Genomic DNA, 27,953 nt, shown 5'->3' with positions numbered 1-27,953 from the left:
CATCCGCACCAGAAGGCAGCCGGCGACCAGGCACCAGCAACACAGCCCCGCATCCCAACTAGTGGTAGAGGGCCAACTGGGACCCCCACCCACCAGAAGGGAGCGGACCCCAGTGAGAGAAGGCGCCACAGCCCCCGGAGTCCACAGCCGCCCCCTGGCATGGAGGGCTCCCTCTGATGAAACACCGGAGAATAAGAAACATTAAAAAGATATAAAAATATTATTCAGTCGCGTGACCTCAAATTCCCGTCTGCTTGGTCTCAAAAGGGGGACACAGAAAGAACATCATCAAAATGTGAGAAAGAAATGGGGGTGGATGGTTTGTTTGTACACAAATGTGGATTTAATCAGCCCATGGCACTGAAAGAGTTAATGTTGCATTAGGTAACACCAAATAGATCAGAAAAGCAGAACCAACAGCACTCACATAGCCACAGAAGTTTTTTTTTTTAAATTTTAGAATAAACAAGCAAAAATTATGAATACCTCTTCAGCAGTTGAATTAAATTTCATTTTGTGTAGTATAAAAAAGTCAATTTTCTGATAAAAGTTCGGTGTGAAGGATTTGGGGGAACTTAGGGGTAGTTAAGCGTAACATGTTTTTGTTAGTGTATGATGACCCTGTTAGTGGCCACCTTAGAGGTGAGGTGAGGGGTTGTTTGCAGCCTTAATACCTGCTGCCACTAAATATTACACACTGAACTGTTAAGGTTTAGGGACTTGTGTTTACTTCAGATGGTGTTTGTGGTTGATTTTTGGTAGCCTTTTAGGTTTCAGTCATATAATAATAGTGACGATAATCTGTGTCTGTATCTGTAATACAATAAAACTACATTTGTACGATCACATGACAGTTACTCACTCCATAACACTGACTGATGTCTGAATTTGATGCCATCTCCCTGTTTGTAAAATCTCCATCCAGGCTCGTCCGATGACTCGCTACCTGCCCATTCGCAAGGAGGAGTTCGACCTCCGCTCCCACATTGAGTCGTCAGGCCACAATGTGGAAACATGCTACCAGGTCATCCTCACAGAGAAGATGTGCAAGGGCTACCTGGTCAAGATGGGAGGCAAGATCAAGTCGTGGAAGAAACGCTGGTTTGTTTTTGACCGACTCAAAAGGACTTTCTCCTACTATGTTGGTAAGACATGTGGAGGTTCGTTACACCGGTGTTTATATTTACAGGCTTATTTCTGGTCAAAAACAGCACAATACCAATAACGTGTTAACACTAAATCCAACATTACAAACATATTAGCGTCAAATACAGTAATGGCCCTGGCATTAGGAGATACCCAGGAGTCAGTGGTCTTTGATTCAGTTGGACAACTTGTATTTTACTGTCTTTATTATGATTAGTTAAGAATATCTATATTAAATGAAATTTCTGCTCAAAATCTCAAAAAAATACTGTAGTGCACTGACAATGATAGAATGGTCTGGTTAGTGACTGTTAATATTGCTGTTTTCGTTTCTAAACCATAAGGAGAGTTTATTAGTTTTTTTAATTAATTGTACGTCATGGTAGCTCCTCTGGCTATGGGCATATTTTGTGTTTGACACTATCAAATTAAATCAACATAGGAATATCTAATAGTAAGTCATGAAGCCATGTCACCAAATTTAGTGCAATCTTTCATCATAAAATATGAAAGAACCAGCCATATGATTAACTTTGACCGCTCATACACTACTGGTCAAAAGTTTTAAAACACCCCAATTTTTCCAGTTTTCTATTGAAATTTCTCTGTAGGAAAGACCTACATTTTTAAGTGTTATAGTGGTCTGTCTCTCTTCTATCGTTAATTGTCTTTTCCTCTTTTCCATTTTTATAGTAACACTACTTTCTGCTGTACAATACTGTTCAAGTAATGCTCACAACAGTATGGTACCAAAGTGTGTTCCAACACTACTTTTATGCAGACAGAGGGGGTTGGAAGTAATTAAGAAATGTTTGGAAACCTGTAGGAATTGGTAGCACCAACTTTCGAGGCTTGATCAACTTCCATTGCTGCAGAACTGCTTTAAGTTTTTAACCCATTTCTTGTTCGCCTTTTTGTATAATTCTGAAGTGTACATTATTTTTCAGTTTTGTTTAACCTTACCTTTTTTTTTTTTAACCTCTGGCAGTTCACCGCTTACCTCTGTACCATTTCAAGCTGTTTATTGGACTTGAACTGCTTGAATTTCAACACAAAACTGGAAAAATTGGGATGTTCTAAAACTTTTGACCGGTAGTGTATGTCATTTTTTCCTCATTACAGACATATTTCTTGACCAGCAATGCTTTTTCGCTCTCTGTAGGGAACAAGAATTTCACAGCTTTACTTAACAAAACAAAAAACAAAAATTCATTCATTTTCTGAACCTGCTTTATCCTCACTAGGGTCATGGGGGTCACTGGAGCCTATCCCAGCTATTTATGGGCGAAGGCGGGGTACACCCTGGACATATCGCCAGTTCATCGCAGGGCCGACAAAAACAATCAGATGAAACTGCTATAAGCAGTGCGCTTGCCGGAGGCCTTTGAAAGAGAACTTTGGCCTATATTTTTATGCTTCATAATCTGATACTAGTTTTTCCTCTATCTGCAAATTTGAGGGCTTGCAGTAAAAAATTGGGTATTTTGAAAATCATGACCCTCACTTTGATCTTTCAAGGTCATCGAAGGTCAACAAAATTGGTACCAAATGAAACGCCATATCCGACTTCCTATAAGTCGTTAATACAAAGTTAGTCGATATCCATCTTAGTTTTCAAGATAGAAGCTGTTTTGTGAATATGCAAATTAGGCGCTTGAGCCCTGGTCACTTTAGATACCAATAACTCAAAATCGGTATATATGCACATGACAAATGAGATAGGTAATGGCTAGAGAATTGAATTTCCAATAATTTGGGATTAGTTTGAAATTGATACAATGAACAGAATGGAAGTTATCAACGATAAACAAATTTTACATACGTTACCATAGCAACCGGAAGTCACACAACCTAGAGTTGTGAAATTTTGAGCATGAGAAGGGACTTGTACAGAGATGTAGCATATTAATTTTTGGTATGATGGAATGAATGTTGGTGATATTACAGCCATTAGAAATTTCAGAAAACTGAGTTTACTGACCATCATGGTCATGAGTTTTGGTCATGGCTGAAAGGACAAGATCCTGAACACAAGTGGTCGAAATGAGTTTCCTCCGTAGGGTGGCTAGGCGCTCCCTTAGAGATAAGGTGCAGAGCTCCGTCACCAGGGAGGAGCTTGGAGTAGAGCTGCTGCTCCTCCACATCGAGAGGGGCCAGCTGAGGTGGCTTGGGCATCTGTTTCAGATGGCTCCTGGACGCCTCCCTGGGGAGGTGTTCCGGGCATGTCCCGCCAGGAGGAGGCCTCAGGGAACACCCAGGACATGCTGGAGAGACTATGTCTCTCGGCTGGCCTGAGAATGCCTCGGGATACCCCCGAAAGAGCTAGAGGAGGTGTCCTGGGAGAGGGAAGTCTGGGCATCCCTGCTTAGACTTTTGCCTCCACGACAGAGCGGATGGATGGATGGATGGATGGATGGATGGATGGACGGACGGAGTATACAGACACCCCTGATATTTACCCCGAGGCACTAATGAGGGCATGACCCTTATGACGTCATGATGCATACCATCTCATGAAGAATGGAAAAATCCACAATTTGGCTTTAGATTCAAGTCAATACGAAGATTTTAACAGAAGTTATGGCAAAATATCCATTTTTGAAGTTTGGCGTATATCTCAGCTGTACTTTGGCCCACTATTGGCAAAAACCAATCAGGTCAACTAGAGAATATGGCAAATCATTTGGTCATGGTTTGATATCAATAATGCTTGAATTGGGACTGCTGAAGCTCATACAGACAAACAGACAGGCATGCGAACTGACCAATATGCTTGCCCTCTGGCAAGCAAAATTGCACTACAAAGGACATTCCAAATAAATATTCCAATAAAAATTTTATCTGAAAAAACTGTTGCATTATGCTGTTTCCAATCAAGACAGTTATTTAATGTAAAAAATGAGTTTATGCTTTGAATTTGGTTTAATGTGTTTTTTAAAGTGTGTGCTTTTGTAGGTTTTATTTTTTGGAAATACTGGTATTGGTGTTTGGCAGGAGCAAAATTTGTAAAATATCATACAAGTTCTAAAAATATATAGTAAAATCTTTACAAAATAATTGAAAAATGCATTCATAGGGCAGATAAACAACCGACCTTTACCCAGGTTTGTGTAAAAACAAAATTTAAAGATTGCTTCCATTTTTAAAGTTTTTTTTTTTCCACTGTGATACTGTCAGTTCCTGTGATAAATGACAGTGTTTCTGTTAAAATCCTACATATTCATCAGTAAGCAACAGATAGGAAAAAACTGTAGTAGCACCCATGCAACAGTGTGAGAAATTGCAAAACAGTGAACTTGTTGTGATAAGCATAACAATTTCACATGCAAAGTTCAGATTTCTTGCTGTGGAGCCCTCACAGACAGAACATGCGTCCTCCAGACCTTGAGCAGCAGCTCATGTATGTAGCGTGCACCGTTGTGTAATTTGATGTTGCACCGCAAGCTCTGGGACACTTGTGCGCTGTCTGGCCTTTGAAGTCTTCAGAGGGTTCCGCTTAAAGCTGCTTAAAGCGTACCTTGTTGAAAGTGAGCCAGGGTGAGGAGGTGTACTGAGATTGCTTTGGCAGTAGTTAAAATGTACGTGGTGCGGCTCTGCGCCCTCAGACGAGCCTGATTGAGATGCACCGCTTGCCCTTGTCTCTTGACCTTGAACAATGAGTAACGAGAGCTGACAAGTGTAAATCGTGAACACCGCTAATCCACTGTAATCAAACTCTACAGCAGCCGGAGTTTGGGTTTTAGATGCAGTCGAATGAGATACAAATGCAGGGCTGTTTGAATGCTAAAGAGGTCATTAGCAGATAATAGCTGCGTATTAAAAGGAAACTATTATTCCTCGAAATGAAGCGCTCAGTTTCTACCTACTACTCTTAAGTTGGCTTGTGGAGTGTTTGTGCCTGGAGGTAGAGTGGGGCGTTGAGTTCCCCACCGGTTCCTTACTGCAGTTCTGCAGTGGCTGATGAAACAAACTGCAATGATTTACCAGAGTAGCGTAAGAATGCAGTCAAGTCTGAAAATACAATGAAAGCACCATTGGTTTAAAAACAGAGAAAAAGTGCTGCGCTTGTCTTTTTCCATCCATCATCACAAATGATAAATTGGTCATGATCAAAGTTTTAGTGTCTCTGTGTTTTTAATGACCGCATCGTGTATTCTAGGTGACATGGAAGTGAATCCGCCTCTGCTTTTCCATCCAAGGAAAGTCTGTCACTGTTAATATGTCTGACCAATCCCACGTTGTTTTCCTTGCTGCAGATAAACATGAGACCAAGCTGAAGGGTGTGATCTACTTCCAGGCGATAGAAGAGGTCTATTATGATCACCTCCGCAGTGCCACAAAGGTATGCTGCCTTCCAATTCACTTATCTTCTCTCATTTGTTTCACTCTTGATTTATTTTGCATCCTGTATTCACTTAAATTTCAACTTGTTTTTGCACATCCTGGTTTGCTTCTTTCCTCCCCCACTTGTGCGCTTTTTGCTTTGGCCGGCTGCCAACACAGAAGGGATTTTTCAACTTGAATTTGTCCAATGTATGTATCTCCACGCTGTGTGTTAACCCATATAACCTCAAGGAACCCTGTGTGTCAATAAAAATTAGACTTTGATGCATGGATAAGAAACATATTTACATCTAAAACCCCACATCCTCTTGTAGTACACTGCGCTCATTTTTGTGTGTGTGTGTGTGTGTGTGTGTTGGAGTTTGTAAGTGATCCTGCCTGATCCCTCTGTCCATCCCAGTGTTCCCACTTGAACAAACAAGATCTTACTCTTGCAGGAAAATCCTCTCTCCACTTTAGGAAGAGCTCAATCCAGATGAATTAAGTTGTGAAGTCATTTTAGGCCAACATCCACTCCTTTCTTCTGTATATATCTCTTGCTTCTTTATGATCAGGGCTGCTTGGCTATTTTTTTTTTTTTTAAATCTCAAAGATAAAGCTGACCCGCTACCCTCTCATCTTCTGTGTGTTTGTGTCTGACGGCCCGTCGCATCACACACACTCTGACTAACTGTGTGGCTCTGATCAACTCTGAATCTTTGATTTTCCTTGTCACTTCCAATGTCACATTACAGAGGGAAAACTTCAGTCTGGTGCACTTAAGCTCAGACAGAAGTGCGATGGTTTAGAGAAGGGAAAGTGATTCAGATCAGACAAACATATTGAAGTTGGCTTTCTAGTGGAAAATACAGTTGTGATGCAGCCTGTGTGTGTTTTTGTAAGCTGTTTTAATGAGTATTGATGTTCCCTTTGAGCCAAGTACATGCATGGAGATATAGATTTACTTCATTGTTTCTTCCTTCTCTTTTCTTCTTTGTTTTGTCTTGTTTTTTCATCCTTCCCTTCCCTGATGTATTTACTTTCTTCTTTTTCCCTTTCCTTCTTTCTTGTTTTCTTTCTTTCTGTAGAAATATAGATGTCAATCAGCTACACACAAACAATAAAGCTTTAGCAATACAAATAAATATTTAGCAATTAAATAAAATGTAGTGATTCAACTTTCATAATGAAATAAGCCCCTTTGTGCACTTCACCAATATACTAAAATAAATGAATACTTTAGATTGATATAAAATCCGTAAATACAGAAATAATATATAGAAATATAGGAATACACAGCACTGAAACAAAGAATATTGTAATGCAGTAGATGAATAATTCCACTGTGCAAAGGGATGCATTGACAATGTGACTTTAAGTGTGCAGCAGGGCAACATAACCAGTGAAAAAGAAAAAAAAAAAAAAACAGAAATCAGTCCCAGAGTTGCATGTTCCTCGTCCCTGTAATGGAGACATTTAGAGCTCAAAGTCTTTGGGGACAGAGAATCTCCTCCGTCTGTCTCCGTAACAGTGAACTCTTATGCTTCATTATAACGCTGTGAAGTGGGTGACTGTCTCTGCCCATGATCGACAAAGGTGTTATTTACTCATATTTGAGATACTTAATTCTCAAGTGCTTTCCTGCAAGGTCAGCGTTGTTGTTGTTTTTTTTCCGTAAATCTAGCCTCTAGTTGTGACTCTTCTGTGGAGTACCAGTACAATTAGTCACAGTTCAGCTCTGGGTAATCGCTATAAAAAACCCCACAGAAGTTACAGCCCCTTTGTACAAGAATTTTAAAACTCTACTCTAACCACCTACAAGATAGAAAAACAATGTCTGAATGATGTTTTTTAAAATTGGCTTGTATTTTTTATGGATGTTTCGTATAAATATCTGAATACAATGCACCATATCTTCTTTTGCATGACTCGTGAAATATACTGTCATCAAACTGATCAAAAGTAATGTGCAAAATAGGCAAACGTATCAATTAGTTTAGATTAGGAAATTTGGCATTGAAAACTAAAGGACAGCTGAAAAAATGGTTGCACTAGCTATGAAAAACTGCTAGTGTTACATTCAAAATAAAGAAATTGGTTAGTTAGAAATTGGTTGGTTCGAACTTTATATTTATGGATAAATATATTGGCCAGGTCTCCCTTCCAAAAGAGGTTTCTAATCTCAATGGGGCTTCCTGGTTAAATGAAGGTAAATAAAATAAATAATATCCCATTTTTTCTGTCCCTCCTGCTCCATGAGGTATCACATGAATAGTGAAATTATGAATCCCACATATATTCTGAAAGATGTCAGATTTAACTAGACATCCTTTTTTTTTTTCTTTTAATCTCTGACCTATGTGCGTGTAGAGCTACTTCTAATTTTTGTTGGATCTAGTGCACAAGGTTTAAAGTCTGACTCTTAATGTTCCCGTCATACAGAGCCCAAACCCCTCCCTGACCTTCTGCGTAAAAAACCCACGACCGGCTCTACTACATGGGTGGCCCCTTCAGCAGAGGCCATGAGAATCTGGATGGATGTGATCGTGACAGGGGGCTGAGGTACGGATACACACAGTTTCATGAACTGAGAAGGATGGGGGGTGGCGAGCAGATTGTTTCGGCAGGGACTCTCCCATCAGGACTCTACAGGTCCTTCCTGTTTTCAGACAAAACGCCTTCCTCATTAACTTTTCATTTTTAATCTCACACTTTTTTTGATATTGATATTAGATGTTTCACCTCCACATTTTCTATGTGATTCTGGTCGGATTGAAAAAGGGAGGACACACAAACACACACAACCTCTGTATATAAACCAAATGTTATACCTGTCAAAGACTTTTAGAAAGCCTTTCTATATTGCCAAATGAAAATCTTGTCGTTACTGTTGAACATTTTGTATAATTTGTTTTCTTTGCTTTTTCTTTTTTTTTTTTTTTTTTTTTACATATAATAGAGGAAATTGCCAAACGACACAATGCCAATGTTTTCATTTCAGTGTCTGTCATGACTAGGTTTTAATCAAACAGTGTAATCACAATAGAAAAGATGTATTCAAAATGTATAAAATCTGTGAGAATTACAGAGATGTCATTTAATGCAGACTATGGAAGTCCAGGACACTTAATGTCTTCATTGCTGCTCTAGATTGAAAACACTAAATTATGAGCAGTTGTTCAATCTGATCAGTCGAAGTATCCAGTGCTCACTCCTATTTATTATCTCCTTATTACTACATACAGGCTTACCAAAGCAACTGGGACATGTTTTCTGTTAGATTCTGACCCCACTACAGCTCAAACAGGAGTTCATTCTGCAGTTCTCACTGCAGTTCAACCAATATACTAAGAGGAACACCAAGAGATGTATAATAGCGTTGAATATTAGCCAACAATGTATCAAAATATAAGCACAAAGTGAACATATGTTGAAGCAGTGGAGGAGATAGATTATTTATTTTCTGAGTAGGCCAGTTAACCTTCGTGTGTTAACTATGCAGCTAGCACCATTAGTTAGCTTTCTTAGCATAAAAGATTGGACAGACTGGGAATAGATAAGCTGGCTGGCAAAAATAAGCAAAAAAGCCAATAATTTAACATTTATACATCTGCACTTTTTAAACTTATGTTAAGCCAACATAAGCAGATACCGTAATTCTGTTCATTTTATTTTAATTCTCCTAGCTTCTGCTATGCTAACAGTCTCCTAGTGCTAGCTAAATTAATTAACCTACAGAAATGAAAATGGTCTTGGAACTTTTTTTTTTAAATCTACTATTGGTAAGAAAGTAAATGAAAATTTTCTTGAGTGTCACTTTATGGGGAAAAAGCTCCAAAAATTTTTATTTTAAATACTAATTTCCATATCTAATTTAATAAAAAATGTATTGCCAAGTCAGGGTGATTTTCCACAGAAGCACTTACACAATATTTATCTGATTTATGGTTCCATTATGATTAATCTCCAAAACTTAACAAATTAGTAAATTAATGCACAAAGGGAAAAAAAGTGACAACAATCCTCCAATATTTAAGTATCTAAGAGCTAATATCCATGCTCGTGAGAAACCTGTATTTTGGTCAAACCGTAGAGGCCACATCCACAGTATTTTTGTCGACACTTATTGTATATTTCACTGTCTGTATTTTGCCATCGTGTTGCCAACTCAAGGTGCAAAATGCACATATACAGTATGTGTGCACAAACAGAAGAAGTCCATCTATTTTGCCAAGTAGCCTTTAGCTAACTGGATGATGGAGCGACAACAACTGGAGAGCAGGCATCATCACTGCCAGCGTAAAGCAACAACCACTAGAGGGCGCCACAGTGACCATGTTGACCCAGCACCACATAAGACCCACTATACAGAGTAATGCAATTCAGAACTGTGCCTTGACTTTGTGTCTTGACTGACACCATGTCTGCGAGTCCGCCACAGCCTCTCCTGAAGGCTACAACCGTGTGGATGCATGTCATTTCTGTTTCTGAGCTGTAATGGAATATTCAGACTCATTTGCATGAGGTTTTCTAAACTATGGGACGTTTAGCTGTCGCGTTACTGAAGGCCTGCACACTGGGGATCAAACGCTATATGGTTAAACTCAGCAAGAGAAAGGACTTGTTAACAATGTGTCTTATGGTAAAACAAAAAAAAAAACATTTTCCACTTCATTATGTCACAAATGCTGCATTTTGAAATAAATTATTACATATTATGGTGGTTATTACAGTACAGTGCAATATTTGATCACCAACCAAAGTGGATGCCTTCATTAATAAAAATAATTTTATTGTTTCGGTTTATTCTACACATTCTCACATCTACCATCTCATCTATTATTTTAGTTCAGTAGCCTACATCTGCTCAACTTTATGCTGACATAAAAATTAATTTGGTCCACGCATAAAATATGTATTTACACAATGTAGGAAAGTGTACACATGTTCAAGCTGTGTAAGTGAACCAGTATTATATATAGGGGATTTATTACATAATGAAGTGAAAAGGTGTTGCATAATGCTGTGTTTATATGTAACCCACTATTAAACACTGAATCGCTCTATCAGAGCTTGGTTGAAATTACACCCAGTTTGGTATCAGCACTGGAGATGACCGGAAACTATACCTTAAAAATTAAAGTCACAAGATGTTTTGCTCATCAAACATATATTTTTAAAGAGGTTTTGTCAAGTCTGACTTTTGACCAATTGGTAGAATTTATCAATTTGTGAGGATTAATAAAAAGATGTATTTAGATGCATTATGGGAAATGTCGGATTTAGTGTTTTGGAACACTAAGTTTCTGAAATAATGTCTTAGAATCAGAGAGTAATTAAGCATTATAATATGGAATGTGCAAAAGAAATGTCAGTTTATTGCATTTTGTACATTCCGTAATGAAATGAAGTGGAAGGGCCCATTCAAAGTTCATTAGCCTATTTCTTCTCTTCCTGCTCTGAATCCCCACTGTGACCCGAGGCCTTCATGCATGATCGTGGATAAAAAAAATCTTGTATCTGGAGCTTTAACACTGTACCAGACCAGAGACACTCCTGGTGTCTTCGCTGTGTTGATGATCACATTGTGAATCTATGGATTAGTCTGTGAATGTGACAGTGTTTAGTTCATTAACAGGGGCCAGATACAGATTGTTTGTGTGTTTAGTAGCAGAGGACAGACTACGCTGTGAGGTTGTTTTTTATTTTTATTTTTTTGGCGCAGGTGGAACTGCTGAGTTTCATGTGTTGTAAAGTAATGATAATTTATGGTTGTTGTGCCTGAGATAGTGACACGTTTACTTCAAAAAAAAAAAAAAAAAAAAAAGAAGTTGAAGACTAGTGAAAAGACCTTAATATATTCTGTCCCCCTTGCCTTTACTTTCCCAGCACCAGTAATGTGTGCAAACCAAACTATTCAACACTGGCAAGGCTGTTAAACCATGTCTGTATGTAGATGGTATATACATTATTGTGTTGTCCATTTTGAAAAGAAAGGAATCGTAATATACTGTTAAGATGATGCCTGAATGAAAAATAATCTTACTATTGAAATGAAACAGTATTGTATGAAAAGAAGTACAATTTTTACTTATTTTTGTCATTTTAGCAAGTTTATTGTCAGTTACATTTCAAATTGTATGGTAGTCATGTATCAATCTACCTTTTTTTACTGGTACAGCAGAACACACACATCAGCACACACACACTCAGTTGGACCATGCTGTGTTATTGGTACCCTGTATGTGTCATGCGTCACTTTCACATATGAATAATATGGATTTTATCAAATCTATTAAAAACAGAAATGTTACCTAATGTTGGCTCTGTTTCTTGATCTAAGCATGTTAAAAGCATGTGAAGGTTCCAGTGTCGAAGGAGGATACGTTAAAGTATGAAGTTTTCATGCTCACTGATTATTTTACTGCAGGAGGACAAGCCTAGCAAGTAAAACCACAGCAATTATAAAAGCTCAAAAAAGGGGAGAAAGTCTTTGTAAAATTACAAAAGTGGAAAAAACAAGTCTCTCAAATTAAAAACAGTTATAAAGGATCAAAATCTAAGACAAAAAATGAACACAGAGTTTCTTTGATGCAGTGATTCTTCCAAAGACGTCCACATGGATCTCACAGCTCATTGAAGGTGTCGTCTGGAAAACAGTCACTAAATTTACCATCAGAATACTAAAATAATTCCACAAATATGTATATTGTCTCTGACTGCTGCCTCTTGGTCAGGTGATAAGTGTAAATGAGAACTGGTCCTCAGTTAAAGGTAAATGGAAAATACTATGTTGAAATGTGAAGCCCCTGGAAAATTGGTTCTAAACATTCCTAATATTAAAGATAGAAGGTCATCGTAGTAGCAGTGGTGCAGAATTAGACTTTTACTTCACTGCATGTAAGTCGAAAATAATGTACTTTTTACTCCACTACATTTGTCTGACATCTTTAGTTACTATTTTTTGCAGTTTTTCTCCCTAACTGTTATCCTGACTCTGTAATAACATTAAGGTTGTTCCTTTATATGTAGGAATAGAGCTAAATGAAGTCCAAACCCCTCTTGGATTCACTGAAAAATGCAGGATAGTGACATTACAAACATGATGATTTTTATAGGATATGACACATTCCTGCGGATTTAACTCTCAACTGTAAAGTAGGTCATAATAATAATAATAATAATAATAATAATAATAATAATAATAATAATATATTTTAAAAAATTCAGCACTAAAATGTAACACATTCACAAAAGCAGCAGTAAAATCAACCTAAAAACAATATTTATAATTACAGTGATACAATAATGGGAAACATTTTACTGCATAATGACTACTTTGGTTTCTGATACTTTAAAATTAACATGATATTGCTGTAAAGTACATTCTGGCCACTGGCAGGTAAAGTGGTATAAACCCATAAAGACTGTGCTACTTTTGTGGCAGTTCACAAATTATTTTTTTCTCTCTATTTAACCTTTCTTAGATGATTTATCATCATTTATTATATTATCCTGTGTAGTTTGTGTTTTGGTTTTTTTGTTTTTTGGTGAAAATCAAATATTTTCCTATATTTAATTTACTGATCATAGACAAAGACTTTCTTACAAGCTCAGATTAAAGTTGAGGATATTATATTGCAAACAGGGAAAACTGAGGAAAAAATACTTTTTCAGCAAAGATATCAATAACTGAACATAAAAAGTGTCTCTAATCACAATCATTTATCAAACTCCATGGGTTTTACTGGTGAATCAACATAGAAGATGACAGTGTTTCCACGTTCACTACAGAGCCTCTGGACATCCACATGGGTCATATCTGATGACCATGAAAAGATGACAAACTGCATTTTACCTGAATTATTTTAACATACTGATAGGATTAGTGGTTCAGTAGTTATTAAACATTTTATATAAGTAGATGATTTTGGTCGCCAGTAGCTGTTTGGGTCTTTGGAATGACAATTTTGATTTTGTCATTCCAGTGGGATTTGTCTGTGAGTGGAATATGTTAGGCAGCTAGTGAATGTAGACCTTGAACTGGATGTGTTTGAAACAGGAAAATGGGCAAGAGTAGAGGTCTGAGCAACTTTGACAAGGGAGAACTTGTGATAGTCAAATCACTGTCGGATCATCTCCAGATGTTGTTGTTCCTTCGCAGTGTAAAGTGGTTAGTACCTACCAAAAGTATCACAGGAACACCAACCAGATCTCAACCAATCCCGTATCTATGGGAGCAGAACATTACTACCACCTGTCTAATATTGTGTAGGTTCCCCTTTTTCCACAGGAACAGCTCTGTAGCTCTACAGGCCTAGACTCCACCAGACCTCTTAAAGTGTGCTGTGGTATCTGAACCAAGACATTAGCAGCAGATCCCTGAAGTCCTGGAAGGAGAGATCACATTTATTTGCCCATCACCTCCCACAGATGCTCAATGGTCCTGAGATTCCGATGTCCTTCCTTTGTCCATGTTTTGGTTAGTACTAACCACTGCAGACTATGAACACCCAACAAGACCTGCAGTTGTGGAGATGCTCTGACCAGTCATCACCATTACAATATGGACCTTGTCAAAGTCATTCAGTTACTTCACTGATCATTTTGCTGCTTCCAACACATCAGCTTCAAGAACTTAAATGTACATTTGCTGCCTAATATATCCAACCCAGTGACAGGTACCATTATAGTGAAATAATCAATATTTCTTCTGTCAGTATCAGAATGTTATGGCTGATCTGTCTATTTCCGCAAAGCTTCTATTCAGTGTTCTAAATGTTACCTCCACAGCTGACTGAGATATAAACACATTAGACAAACAGATTTGATGAGATTAATGACCAAAATAAAGTTACATACTTTCTGCACAGGGGGAGTGTGTAGTCAGTGACTGCCTCATCACCTGAAATTATGAATAAAAACACATAAAACGAGCATATAGTAGATATTTTACTGGGTGTTCAGGTAAATGTGGTGACTCTGAGAAAAAAGATGATCCTGTGGCTCTTACTTGTCTGGTAGTAGTCGTAAACTTGACCACAGCTGGTTTCAGGTTCTTACGGGCAAATCCTCCTCTATTGTCACACTGTAAATCTGTTTGTCATCCTTCTCAGCTGCAATAACAAACAACAGTCCCACTTCAACTCTGCCCATATACTCTTGTGTACACATACAGAAATACATGGATGCACACAGGGTGAATAAACATCTTTGGATGACTAGTTTTGTGTTTTGATTCAGGTTTATCTTTGGTGGCTGATAGTTGCCATCCCATGGAGGTATATGAGGGGCCGTATGGGACATTATTCAGAATTACCGTTCATACACGCATATAAAATGCATTCACACACACGTGAAAACAAACACACACACACACATACGCATCGAAATGCATTCCCACACACATGAAAACGCGCACACACACACACACACACACGTGAAATGCATTCCCACCCACATGTGAAAACACACCCACACATACACATGTGAAATGCATTCACATGCACTTGTGAAAATGCACACACACGCATGTTAAATACATTCACACATGCATATGAAATACTTTCTCAAACATACATTTTTTACTTCAACCGGAAGGCATTTACTTTAATCGAAGACATTTTACTTTAACCGGAAGGCATTTTACTTTAACCAGAAGACATTTTACTTTAACCAGAAGGCATTTACTTTAACCAGAAGACATTTTACTTTTAACCAGAAGGCATTTACTTTAACCAGAAGACATTTTACTTTAACCGGAAGGCGGTGAAGCGGGGACCAGATTAAACTTTTTTAAAAAAAAAATTGAAATAAAACAACATTAACAACCAGGTAGAGCACAACAATAAAAAAATACATAAAAGCATACAGAAAGAAAAAAATGTTTCAGTAGCCCAGGTCATCATTCTTCTTGGTAGGTCTTCTCGGTTCAACTGGACTGGTATAGCTCTTTTGAAAATGTGTGTGTGTGTGTGTGTGTGTGTGTGTATGTGTGTGTGTGTGTGTGTGTGTGTGGGGGGGGGGGGGGGGGTCCCTGGGGGTAGGGTTGTTAGTGGGTTTTGTGTCAGTTTCAGGGTCATTGACCAGGGGGTGGGTCACTGTCCAAATTCTTCAGAGGGGGTTTGTTTGGTTTCAGGTCAGTCCAGGTGTGGAAGGTTGTTGGCTGTTCACTGTTATTTAAAAGTGTTATAGGTTTTTTGATAAATAGTGTCTCAGACCACCACCTCTGTTCAGGGAAGGATTTTCCACTTTCACAAAAATGGCTTCTTTGACTTCTCTCTCAAACCATTTGTCTTCTCTGGCCAACCATTACTGTCCTCGAAGGAGTGTCCTTTTTCTTCCAAGTGAAGATGAACTGCAGAAGTCTTGGCCTGAGGTGGAAGCTCTCCAGTGTTGAGCCATGCATGCAAGAAATGAATATGGGAATGAAACCGGTTGGGGCCGGTCTTTCTGCAGGCAAGCTGCATATGCATCCACCATGTTTACAAACAAATAATCCCTCTAAGCAGTCGTATTTCTATAGGGGGCTCATTCAAAGAGGTTTAGGTCAGAAAGAATGTTGTGCATCTTAATACCAGATTTATTTTTCAGAAGTTCAAGAGTTTTGCAATGTTGTTTAAGTTAATTTTTGTATGCAGAAGATTAAACTGTTGCAGGCGTTGCCCAGCTCGTACTGATGTCAGCGAATGATTTATTTGAAGCAGCGACATTGCTTCATAGTTTGTTAGCTTCTGCGCAGACACTGACAACTCTGGCAAATGTGTTTAAAGACGGCCAGACAATCGGTCGGACCTGTAGACAACTGCCTTGCAATGTGTTCCTACAGATTAATTGTTCGCTGACATCAGTGCGAGCTGGGCAGCGCCTGCAACAGTGTTTAATCTTCGGGGGTTTGCATAAGATGGCCGGCTTGAGCAGGACGATCCTTTTCAACCTGTTGCGCCAAACTTAACATTTTTACTGTGGAAAGACTTACTTTGAATGCTATACATGTTTATTGTGCTTCTTCACCATCAGGAAGCCCTTTTGATGACTCAATTTTTTCTCGAGACAGAAAAAGAGTATCTAAGGAGTGCAAGAACCCGGCTGCTAGAAACAACATTGTAAACACGGGACATGACTACTCCAAAAATGACCGATGATAAATGCATGATCCTAGGCAGTAGGAAGATTTCCTTCCCCTGCCTCTCTCCCCGAAGGGATCCCTTGCAAAGAACCAGGACAAAAGAAAGCCCTGTTTGCAATGCTTGAAGGTGAGGACAAAGATCATCAGTGTTCTCTTAAATCTGATCAACTCCCGTTTTGATGCCATGGAAAACCTCATTAATGCCAACACACTGAAGATTGAGGGTGTTAAGAAATCAGTCAACTTTGCATTTGATGAAATTAAAGCCGTAAAGACAAGAGTTAACACAGTTGAAAGCAAGACGAACAAAGATAGCGCCACCATTCTTTAGCCACAACAACGACTCACTGAGGCTGAACACTACTCATGACGCTGGAATTTAAAACTTTATGGGGTACCAGAGACTGTAACGAATGACGACCTAAAGAAAGAAGTCACCTGAATCTGCCAGAGTGTTTTTCCAGAAGGGAAACAGAAACTGCCTGACATGATTGACATCGTGCACTGTTTGGGAAAACTATGGCCATTTTCAGACTGGGTATCCTCCAGGGTGATATCATGCACCATGGAAACTCAGGCCCCACATAAAGCACCCTGTCCGCTCCATCCCATTACCTGCTGTCTGCTCACTGGCACTGCCAGCAATGCCGCGGCAGGATGTCGGAGAACATCAGTAAGGAAGTAGGGAAAAGCTCCATCACTGCCCAGATTTTGCTATGTGGTCCACAAGCTTGGAAGCATGGTGCTTCCAAGAATGTTCACGACAACGTTCCAGTAAACCATGCCCACTCTGGGCGAAACGCTTGGTTTATAGTAAACCCCATGCAGACAGCACGTGTGCCCCCATTCCTATTAATAATGAGTGCTTGTGTCGTGGATTATATAATCCATGCGTCTTTGTATATAATCAAAGCGTCTTTGAGTACTTAGAAAAGCGCTATATAAAACTGATGTATTATTATTATTATTATACATTTTTTCTACACTACAAACTGCTTCTCCACTGAGTTAAGCCATATATAAATAGCTTCTGTGGTCGTTATCGCGCTACATGATCAATAAAAAAGTAAAAGCTATACCCTACGATGAGGCATTTTTACACTTTTCTTTTGTAATCTAAAAATGCTCTTAATAAGTGAGTGGCAAAATAAATGTAAAAGAAATACAACAGGTTTTGGAACTCAAAAATGTTTAATTCTCATATATTTCTGATAAAAGTCTGACACATCATTTTATTTGGTCAGAATAAAATAATTGGCTGAGCCTGGCTGAGCCTCCTGTCAGTCATCTGTTACCCAGTCCCGCATCAGATACCAGTGCCTCTGAATCTGACGTTTCACTCGCACTGCTCCATCTGTCAAGAGGTGTGAATGTATAGGACTGAAATGCATGGTGATGAAGGGAAAAAAAAGGATATATTAACAGAAACAAGAACCAAGGGGAACAAACAGAAAAACCTGATTGCAGGAATCAGAGTCCGGTGAATGAAGGATGGTGATACAATCCAGGAGTTGGGTGTACTGGACTCTGCAGACAGGTCTGCACAAAGCTCAATTTTTACAACTGCGGGACTCCATGTACATGTACATGATGTCACACAGTGTAGGATGATGTAGGATGATAATGTATGGACTATGAAACCTCAAATGTCTACAGACAATGCGCAGACTCCATGCCACTCACAGTACACAGTACGAACAACTGGAACCTGTATTGTAGGTGATGAGGTGCAGTGAAGCAGTGGTGGCTGCTTGTCTTTCGGAGAGGGGAAGCTCATTGTCGGCTTACATAAAAAAAAAAAGTCGTTATTTAAACATAAATTCAGCCCTCCGTTCCTTTTTAAGAAAACGGTCAGTGACCTTATTGTACCAACTAAACAAGAAAACACTGAAATTATGTGAAATTGAAACAAGGAAGTACGATGAGTGTGTTTTATTTACAGTGCAAGAAATGAACAAGGAATTTCATTGTGGTTTCTCTCTCGATTTCACAGCAGAATGCGCAACGGTATTAAACTGATCTCTGTCAAGTGAAGGAGTACATCTCAAAATAGCTGTCAACCAGATGGGATTCAGCCTTTTGACTGATCCTCCAATCAGCATGTGGAAGCCCAGCGCCCAGCCCAGCCAAGCTCCGCCCACAGCTCCATTCACCCCCAGAGATGCCGAGCGTCCAGGGGCGGGACAACATCGTGGCATTTATCCAATTACCATCCAGTTTTGAGGCAATGAAAAAAACTGTTCCATGAAGTCCCATTGAAGTGCATGGACGCTGAGCGTGTAAGGGCAAATGCATTGACCGTAGATCATATGAGAAAACAGTGCAACGGGAATGTATGAGAAGTGAACAACATCGAGTCCGTTGATTTGTGATAAAGCTGATTCTGAACAAACTCGTCTGTGAGATGAACATGTTCTGACACATTTGTAGTCAATGAATTGTCAACACAACCGTTCATATTTAACCATTTAATTTTCGTAATTTTAGGGGAAGCCGAGCTTCCCTTGCAGTCTGTGAGAAATCGCCTCTGGTGAAGACAATGATCCAGCCCTGCATAGACCCGGCCCTTATATACAGGGCCTCCTAATGATAAAGGAGCCCAGCAGGTGGATCATGCTGTGTCTGGTTGCTGAGGGAGGGGTCCGTGGCAATGACGAAGCGGACCAGACCTTGGCCTCCACCTCGGCTTCCACCACGTGCATCAGGTGAGGAGGGGAGCGTCAGAGCTCAGGCAAGCGGAAGTGGGTGGGGCTTTGGAGGGGGGTGGGTTGTTCATGTTCAAATTTTTACCAAGTGCTGTGAGACATGCCAGATCGGTTTCTCATTTTTGAACTGTTAAAGCAGCCTGCATCAAACTTTTGGAGAAGATAAAGCATTTTTTGTTCCAGGACCTCCAAAACTGTTAAAATGTTCCATATGCAGGCTTATTCAGATGTTGTGACATTTGGTTTAGTTATTGAACATGGTGAAAAACTGAACATTCTTCATATTAAGCACCTTTTTCTACACACACACATACATACACACACACACACACACACATAAAGTTTTAAATTTGTTTTCAATATATTTTTCGACTTTATGGCGCATAGCTTGAAAGTACCACAGCACTCCTACTTTACCTACTCAGGTTTTTGTTCTTTTTTCTGTCTTTATCTTTAGGTTCCTTGAATGCCAAGGGGTTAAAAAAAATGCCACAAAAATGTAAAGCTCTGTTTTTGCTTTCGAAAGGACTAAATACAGACTTTTTCTTCTTCCAAGAATCACATACTACATGCAATGACACCAATTTTTGGAGATCCCAATATATTTCCTTCACATGAAAGTCAGCATTCAGTTTGTACTCTAACGGAAAAACACAAATTTGAAGGTGGTGTTCTGTCACACAAATGTGATAGCCTGGGACATTTAGTAATTATGATATTATCTTATTACAATAAGATTTTTATTTTAATAATATATATGGTTATAACTCAAGACGTGAAAACTCTGAACTATTATCTTTAATCAAAATGAAATAGCTGATGGTGTAAATGCAATTATTGTAATAGGAGGAGATTTAATATGGTGCTGGATAATCAGTTAGACAGATGGTCACCACAAGCTTTTACTCCTAATAATCAGTTACTTTATTTATGCAAAGGTTTAATTTAAAATATTTCTGGAGAGAAAAATTTCCAACAAGATCTGCTTTCACCTGGAGCATTAACAATGGCTCTAAGCAGTCACACATTGATTACTGGCTGGTGTCTGATTGCCTAAATGCAGATATTATTGATGTTAATATTCTTCCTACTCTGCTCACTGATCATAAAGCAATCTATCACTCTCTCAGTTATCTGAAAGCAAGTCCCAAGAAAATAGGAAAGACTACTGGAGCCTAAATAACTCCTTGCTCAAACTAGACATAGTACAACAAAAAATTATAGAAACTATCTCTTATTATTTTAACAAAGTGAACACAGAAAATAGTTTTGGAAGACACTGGGAGCTTTGTAAGTATGAAGTTGCAAAATTTCTTAGAAAATGTAGATCTGACTTGAATAAATCCAAGAAAGCTAGAGAAAATAAAATAGTCCATGACATTATGACAATCTCCAAAATAAATCCAACACACTTGTCTAATGATGACAAAAGTAGTTCAGCTTTTTTACAAAACAAATTAGACGGTATCTATAAGAATAAAGCTCAAGGGGCTTTTGTAGGATCGCAACTTAAGTGGTTAGAGGATGATGAAAGCAACTCTTCCTATTTCTTTCAGGTAGAAAAGGATCGTGCCAAGTCTATGCTTTAAATGAGACTGATGGAAATGTTGAACAATTTTTAAATAATATTGATATACAGCAAATACAACCCTCCAAACGTGACACATGCGATTCTCCTCTTTCAGTTAACGAACAATAATAAATCCCCGGGAGCGGGTGGTCTGACTGGGAAATTTTATAAAACTTTAGCTTTTCAATTGCTCCCTTCCTAACATACGTATTCTTAGAGAGCATAGACAAAGGCACTCCAACTTTAAACCAAGGAGTAATCACTCTAATACCCAAACCCAGAAAAGATATTTATTTATTTATTGATAATTCGTGTCCAATTTGCCTACTAAATAATGATTACAAGATACTTGTGTCACTGTTTGCTAAACACTGACAAATATCAGTGATGCTAGCATCAATCCACCAAACCACACTGCATATCTCTGCATATGAAGAGTGATAACCTGGACATCGATTGGTTTAGGCTAAAATCAGTTTTAACACTCTAGTAGGAGAAACGCAATCAGACTTTATGTAAAATCGACATATTTCAAATATGGCTGGGCAAGTTAACGCGTTATTACCGTGTTAACGCATTCATTAAATAACGCCAACAATTTTTTTTATCTCCCGTTAATGCTGTTCTACCTTTCAAGCAAGTCTTAGTTCATTTATACATGTGGACTCTTATTTTGAAACTCATGCTTTTATTTTGGCGCTCCACACGCACCAAGCACCGCTGGTGTAGCTGAGAGGAGAAAAGTGAGCGAACTTTTCAAGTAATGCTGAATCAAATTTTGTTTAACTCCTGCAGAAGCAACGCCTGTATGTATCAATCATTCTGTTGTTTGCTAAATAATTTCACATGCAAACACGTGCCGTTAGAAACATGTTTATGACGTTATTTTGGATGTGTTTATTACCTCCGCCAAGGATTGTTATGTTTTTGCCAGGGTTTGTTTGTCTGTTTGTCTGTTTGTTTGTTTGTTTGTTTGTTTGTCTGTCCGTTAGTGTGCAACATAACTCAAAAAGTTATGGACAGATTTGGATGAAATTTTCAGGGTTTGTTGGAAATGGGATAAGGAAGAAATGATTAAATTTTGGTGGTGATGGGGGGTGGGGGGGCCCACGGGGGGGGCCACTGATCAGCCTTGGCGGAGGTCTGCGCTCTCCGAGTGCTTCTAGTTACAATGTGTTATTAACATGTTTAAGCTAATTCATTTATGCTAGCAGTCGCTAATTTATGCTAGCAGTTGCTAATTCATTATGCAGGCTCATGCTAAGTTTATGTAAATTCATTGGTTGTGTTTAGGTATAATATGCCAGCCTTTGAACTAACCTTTACTTATTTACCATGTGATTGTTGTATTAGCAGTCAATTTAAGTTTATAATAATTACATCTATGCATTCTCCGTGAATATGCATATCATTAATAGACATAACTAACTGAATTATTTGTCTTTATTTTATAGTTTCACTCTGTCAATCTGCATGATGTCAAGTATGTACATTAAAGCTGCAAACTTCAAAGAGGACATATCTTGCATTGTTTATTCAGAGTTTAGCTCACTGTCTAGCTCAGACTAAGTACAGACGTCTTAGCGAGGACAGTACACTCCTATTATTCTGCCCCTGCTTGTGTGCGTGTAGCGATTAGCTTGGCAGATAGACAACAGGTTTCCCAAGAAAAGCCGGACGCCCAAAACTTCTCTCCAAATCTTTTACTGGAGACTCACTGTAAAACTGCAACATACATACAAAATATGTCTCAGTTCTGTTCACTGCCTTAGTACATTTACATGGCATTATACATTTAAATGAATGGGAAAAAGATTGCTAGCTCAATGCTAACTTGAATGGGAAAATCCATAGACACACTAACGATTAGCATTTACAGATTACCTTAAGATTTACAATGTCTTTTTAACCAGCAACAAAGGTTCACATCAGCGATATTTACAGGCAAACATTTTTTGGGCCATACAAACAGAGTGAAAGAACGTGTCTGTTAGTTCCTTCTTATGTCCGAACTGACTACGGTAACACCGCAAGGACAAAACATACGTTAGTGCAATTTATTCCAACCACTAGAGGGCCCCCTTTGCTTGCTTTGAACAACTGAACATCACATATTATTGGGCTTATTAGTATTAGTACTTATTAGTGGGCTTAAGACTCCTGTCAGTCACTCACAAGCAGAATTAAACTGGTGGAGACATAAACATGGAGAAAAGTACCAGTCTTTTCCATGGACATTTTCATTTTAAATGTCTTCAGATGGTGGGGTTGAGAAGGACAAAGTTGTTTGGTAACACTGCAATGTGGAATTATTTTTTATCAGCGGAGTACTTCAAAGTCTGAAATATCACTAAAAGGAAATACACGCTGTTGATGCTGGCAACCCGCCCCCCCCCCCATAACTATGCAATTAATGGCGATTAATCACAGAAATCCACGCGATTAATCGTGATTAAAAAATTTAATCGCTGCCCAGCACTAATTTCAAATAATATTTGTCTCAATCTGGATGTTTTGAATTACTCACACTTTTTACCAGATGACAGTTATATACTCTTTTTAAACTTTTACAAGGCATTTGATTCCATTAACCCCAATTTTATCTTCAGCTGCCTTCACAAATTTGGATTTGGCCCTTTCTTCTGTGATGCAATTAAAATGATATATAATAATGGCAATTGCACAGTTAGATTAAAACTGGTACCTCTTCTAGATTCAGTTTTAGGAGACGAATTCGGCAGGGCTGTCCAATTTCACCTTATTTATTCTTGTTACCCACCCAAACCCTTGCTGACTATATTTCTATAATCTAGTCAAAAGGCATCTCTGTTTTTGGCAAAGAAATATTAATTAGCCAATTAGCCGATGATACTACTCTTTTCTTGAGAAACTATAGCCAAATCCCATATGCTTTAAACTAAATACAGACTTTTTTTAAGGTTTCAGGACTTCATCATAATCTAAAAAAGTGTGAACTTCTTCCAGTTAAAATTGTACTTCAGAGACTATCTGTGACATATCTGTGAAAATAGCACTTGGGCATTATTATCTCAAAGAGTGATATATAGAGAAAAAAGCCTTAAATTTTTCTCCTTTAATTGAAAAGACCAGGAAACATTTTAACCAATGGCTCAAGACTTAAGCCAGACTTAAGACAAAGAGACTTAGGCAGAGTAGAGTAATGCTATCTAAGGCAGAGGGAATTTCTCGTCTTACTTATTCTGCTTCATCGCGGTATTTGGACAATCAGACCCTCAAATCTGCAGACCAGATGTTCAATTTTTTGGGGAAAAATTGTATACATTATTTAAGGAAATCTGTATTGATGAACTCCTATGAAAATGGAGGACTAAATTTCCTTGATTTTACAACCCTAAAAAATACTTTCAAAATAAATTGGATTAAGTCTTATCTAAAGAACCCAACATCCATTTGGAATATATTCCCTCATTATGTGTTTTCAAGTTTAGATGGCCTCTATTTCCTTCTCCTTTGCAATTACAACTTTGACAAAATACCAGTAAAACTATCTGCATTCCATAAACAAACACTTTTAGCATATGTAAGCATAACTTCTTTATCTGGAAAAACAAATATATACTTTTTTAAGAACAAATCGTTATTTTATCCTCATTGGTTTGACAAGAATATCCAACTGGTGGGTCAGCTTTTTGACAGGGATGGACATTTATTGAGATATGGAAACAAATGGAACAGATACAGATGAAAATTAGCACTGTTGCTACAATCTGGCATATTTACAGCTGCAATTGTTGTAGATGTTCATTAATATGCACTATCCCTAATAGATAGATAGATAGATAGATAGATAGATAGATAGATAGATAGATAGATAGATAGATAGATAGATAGATAGATAGATAGATAGATAGATAGATAGATAGATAGATAGATAGATAGATAGATAGACAGACACAGACAGACACAGACAGACACAGACAGACAGACAGACAGATATGGTGAATTCAACCTAAATTATAACCTTACTGTAACTCTTAAGGAGTACACTATTGTCTTTGATGCTGTTACTAAGGAAATCTGTGAAATATTTAAAAGTACTGCATGTCTTCATTATCTGTAGCTGATAAATCTTGTTTTACTCCTGCTCATAGAAATAACAAAAACATATGTGCCCTGTTCCAACAAGATATAATCTCTGGTCTCTATGCCAAAAGTGGTTGATAAACAACAAAATGAAAGACGTTGCTTTTAAACTTTTGCATAGAATTTATCCTACTAATAAATATGTTAATACTGTATATATTACGACAATTGACCCTAACTGCACCTTTTGTAAAGAACACCCAGAAACAATCAGTCATCTTTTTTGGATGTGCTCAGTCACAAAGAATTTTTGGAAAGATTATTTACAATTTATAAGATGTAATATTGATTCTGGATTCTTGTTAAAATTTGAACGTATTATTTTTGGTTTTCATAGAAAGAATATGGATGCAAACAAAAAAACTGGTAATAAATTTAATTATTATTTTTGGCAAATTTAAATTTTTCAAATCAAATTATTTTAAAATCAAATCAAATTTTTGTAAGTGTAAATTCTCATCATCATCTCTATTGTTCCCTGTTTTACTTAATGAAATTTAATTGTACTTATCAACTATTCCAGAGAGCTTGAACAAAAAAGTTATAAATGTCTATTTTATATATATAGGGTGGGGAAGCAAAATTTACAATGAACATTTAGTTGTTTTTTTCTCAGCAGGCACTACGTCAATTGTTTTGAAACCAAACATATATTGATGTCATAATCATACCTAACACTATTATCCATACCTTTTCAGAAACTTTTGCCCATATGAGTAATCAGGAAAGCAAACGTCAAAGACTGTGTGATTTGCTGAATGCACTCGTCACACCAAAGGAGATTTCAAAAATAGTTGGAGTGTCCATAAAGACTGTTTATAATGTAAAGAAGAGAATGACTATGAGCAAAACTATTACGAGAAAGTCTGGAAGATACTATTAAAGATGAATGGGGGAAGTTGTCACCCAAATATTTGAGGAACACTTGCACAAGTTTCAGGAAGCATGTGAAGGCAGTTATTGAGAAAGAAGGAGGACACATAGAATAAAAACATTTTCTATTGTGTAAATTTTCTTGTGGCACATAAATTCTCATGACTTTCAATAAAATAATTGGTCATACACTGTCCCTTGCCTCAAAATATTGTAAATTTTGCTTCCCCACCCTGTATATATATGTGTGTGTGTGTGTGTGTGTGTGTGTGTGTGTGTGTATATATATATACATACATATATATATATATATATATATATATATATATATATATATATATATATATATACATACATATATATATATATATATATATATATATATATATATATATATATACATACATACATACATACATACATATATATATATATATATATATATATATATATATATATATATATATATATATATAAAAAATTCATTTATTTATTTTTTCTCACTGCTGTTTGAGCTCTCTTTGTATGTGTCTCCCCCCTGGCAACCTTATGTTCCTATGTTCTACAATTATCTCTTTGTCATTGTACACAAAGAACTTCAATAAAACAAAACAAAAAACTGTTTAATCTTATGGCTCCTACTTCTCCACCTTCCGCTTAATGTAAAATGCCTTGCAGTTGAAGTAAAAAATTTATGTTTGAGAAAGTATTTTACATGCGTGTGTGATTGCATTTCACGTGTTTGTGCGTTTTCACATGCGTGTGAATGCTTTTCATGTGTATGCATTTTCACATGTGTGTGAATGTATTTCATATGCGTGTGTGTAGGTTTTCATGTGTGTATGTATTTCATATGCATGTGTGTGCATTTTCACATGTGTGTGAATGCATTTCACATGTGTGTGAATGCATTTCATATGTGTACGAATGGTAATTCTGAATAATGTCCCATACAGCCCCTCATAGAGGAATGTGCTTTTCATGCTGTGGTTTCCACATTAGGGTAAGATACCTCTGCTTTAAAAACAGGTCATATTTGTTCTTGAGTATTGTGTTCCTTCAAGATGAAAGCTTCTCTCAAAAAGATACAAGTTCCAGTATCGTTAGAACAAATGTGTTGACCTCAAAGTGGAATACATTAAAAATAACCCACACATCCTTTAACTACAAGACAATCAGTCAACCAAAGGACTCATCAGCTTCAACTCATGAAGTTCAGGTACGGTTCAATGCATTTGTAATTTCTGTCAGTGCTTCTTACCCCGTCCAAGTAGATGTTAATGAATCCTTCATCGATGTCCACACGCTTCACTGACCGGTCACTCTTGAGCTGCAAGAAAACAAGAAATATCAGCATGTCAAATATCTATGAAATGCATTTTCTGCAGTGGCGCTCATGAGCTTCAAACTGTTGTGACACATTATTCATCGTGTTTTCTTCTATTTCTGTATGAATTTCAGCATACAACTCATTCTGCAGCAACACTTACACAATTCACACATCAAAATGTGTGAAAAATCTGAGAAATTTAACCTGTGTTATTGTACAAGTTTTGTTATTTGAGTGACCATGGCTTAAAAAAACTGGAAAACTTCAAACACAGGACCATGGTTGAAACTTTAAAATCAGCTACAGGACTTTAGGCTTTAGTGGGTTCAATCAGTATGAGTACATTATTTCTTGCACATAATGTTCAGACTTCAGATGTCAGTGCAATGGGGAAAATGTATTGAAATTGAAATATAAATTGAAAACTTAAAAAAATTAAATAAAATAAAAATAAAAAATATAAAATTAGCAAATACAGTTATATACAACTATTTACACGAAAATACAGGCAATGCCTCCATTATAAAACAATCTGGTGTCACAATATGATGTCAGGAACATGCCCAATGAACCACTTTTACAGACAGAAAACTATATAAGTTACACATATTTCTAAAAACAATGAAGTGTCACAAGGTGCCAAACATCTAATTGGTTGATGTAGTGCATTTTCCCACCAATAGGAAACGCATTTTTTGTTTTTTTTGTTACATGCAAGCACTTTTTTTAACTGTCTCTTCCTGCACCAAACGT

The 27,953-nt window shown here is 37.5% G+C and overlaps 2 protein-coding genes across 2 annotated transcripts in view; one reads left to right on the top strand and one right to left on the bottom strand.

Moving 5' to 3' along the window:
• The window catches only part of phldb1b (pleckstrin homology-like domain, family B, member 1b), a 168,932-nt gene extending 157,636 nt beyond the window's left edge, over nucleotides 1–11,296 (top strand). Inside the window, 5 exon segments of the mRNA XM_030151693.1 lie at nucleotides 926–1,145; nucleotides 5,403–5,488; nucleotides 7,912–7,941; nucleotides 7,943–7,969; nucleotides 7,971–11,296. Of these exon segments, the coding sequence (XP_030007553.1) occupies nucleotides 926–1,145; nucleotides 5,403–5,488; nucleotides 7,912–7,941; nucleotides 7,943–7,969; nucleotides 7,971–8,030 (423 nt within the window). The 3' untranslated portion in view covers nucleotides 8,031–11,296.
• A 264-nt stretch (nucleotides 11,297–11,560) lies between these two features.
• LOC115431386 (alpha-2-macroglobulin) overlaps nucleotides 11,561–27,953 on the bottom strand; it is a 101,930-nt gene continuing 85,537 nt past the window's right edge. Inside the window, 4 exon segments of the mRNA XM_075353508.1 lie at nucleotides 11,561–12,118; nucleotides 14,332–14,374; nucleotides 14,483–14,582; nucleotides 27,128–27,200. Of these exon segments, the coding sequence (XP_075209623.1) occupies nucleotides 14,521–14,582; nucleotides 27,128–27,200 (135 nt within the window). The 3' untranslated portion in view covers nucleotides 11,561–12,118; nucleotides 14,332–14,374; nucleotides 14,483–14,520.

Source organism: Sphaeramia orbicularis, chromosome 13 (genome assembly GCF_902148855.1).
Source record: "Sphaeramia orbicularis chromosome 13, fSphaOr1.1, whole genome shotgun sequence".
Lineage (NCBI taxonomy): Eukaryota > Metazoa > Chordata > Actinopteri > Kurtiformes > Apogonidae > Sphaeramia > Sphaeramia orbicularis.
This window is presented reverse-complemented; position numbering and strand designations above follow the sequence as displayed.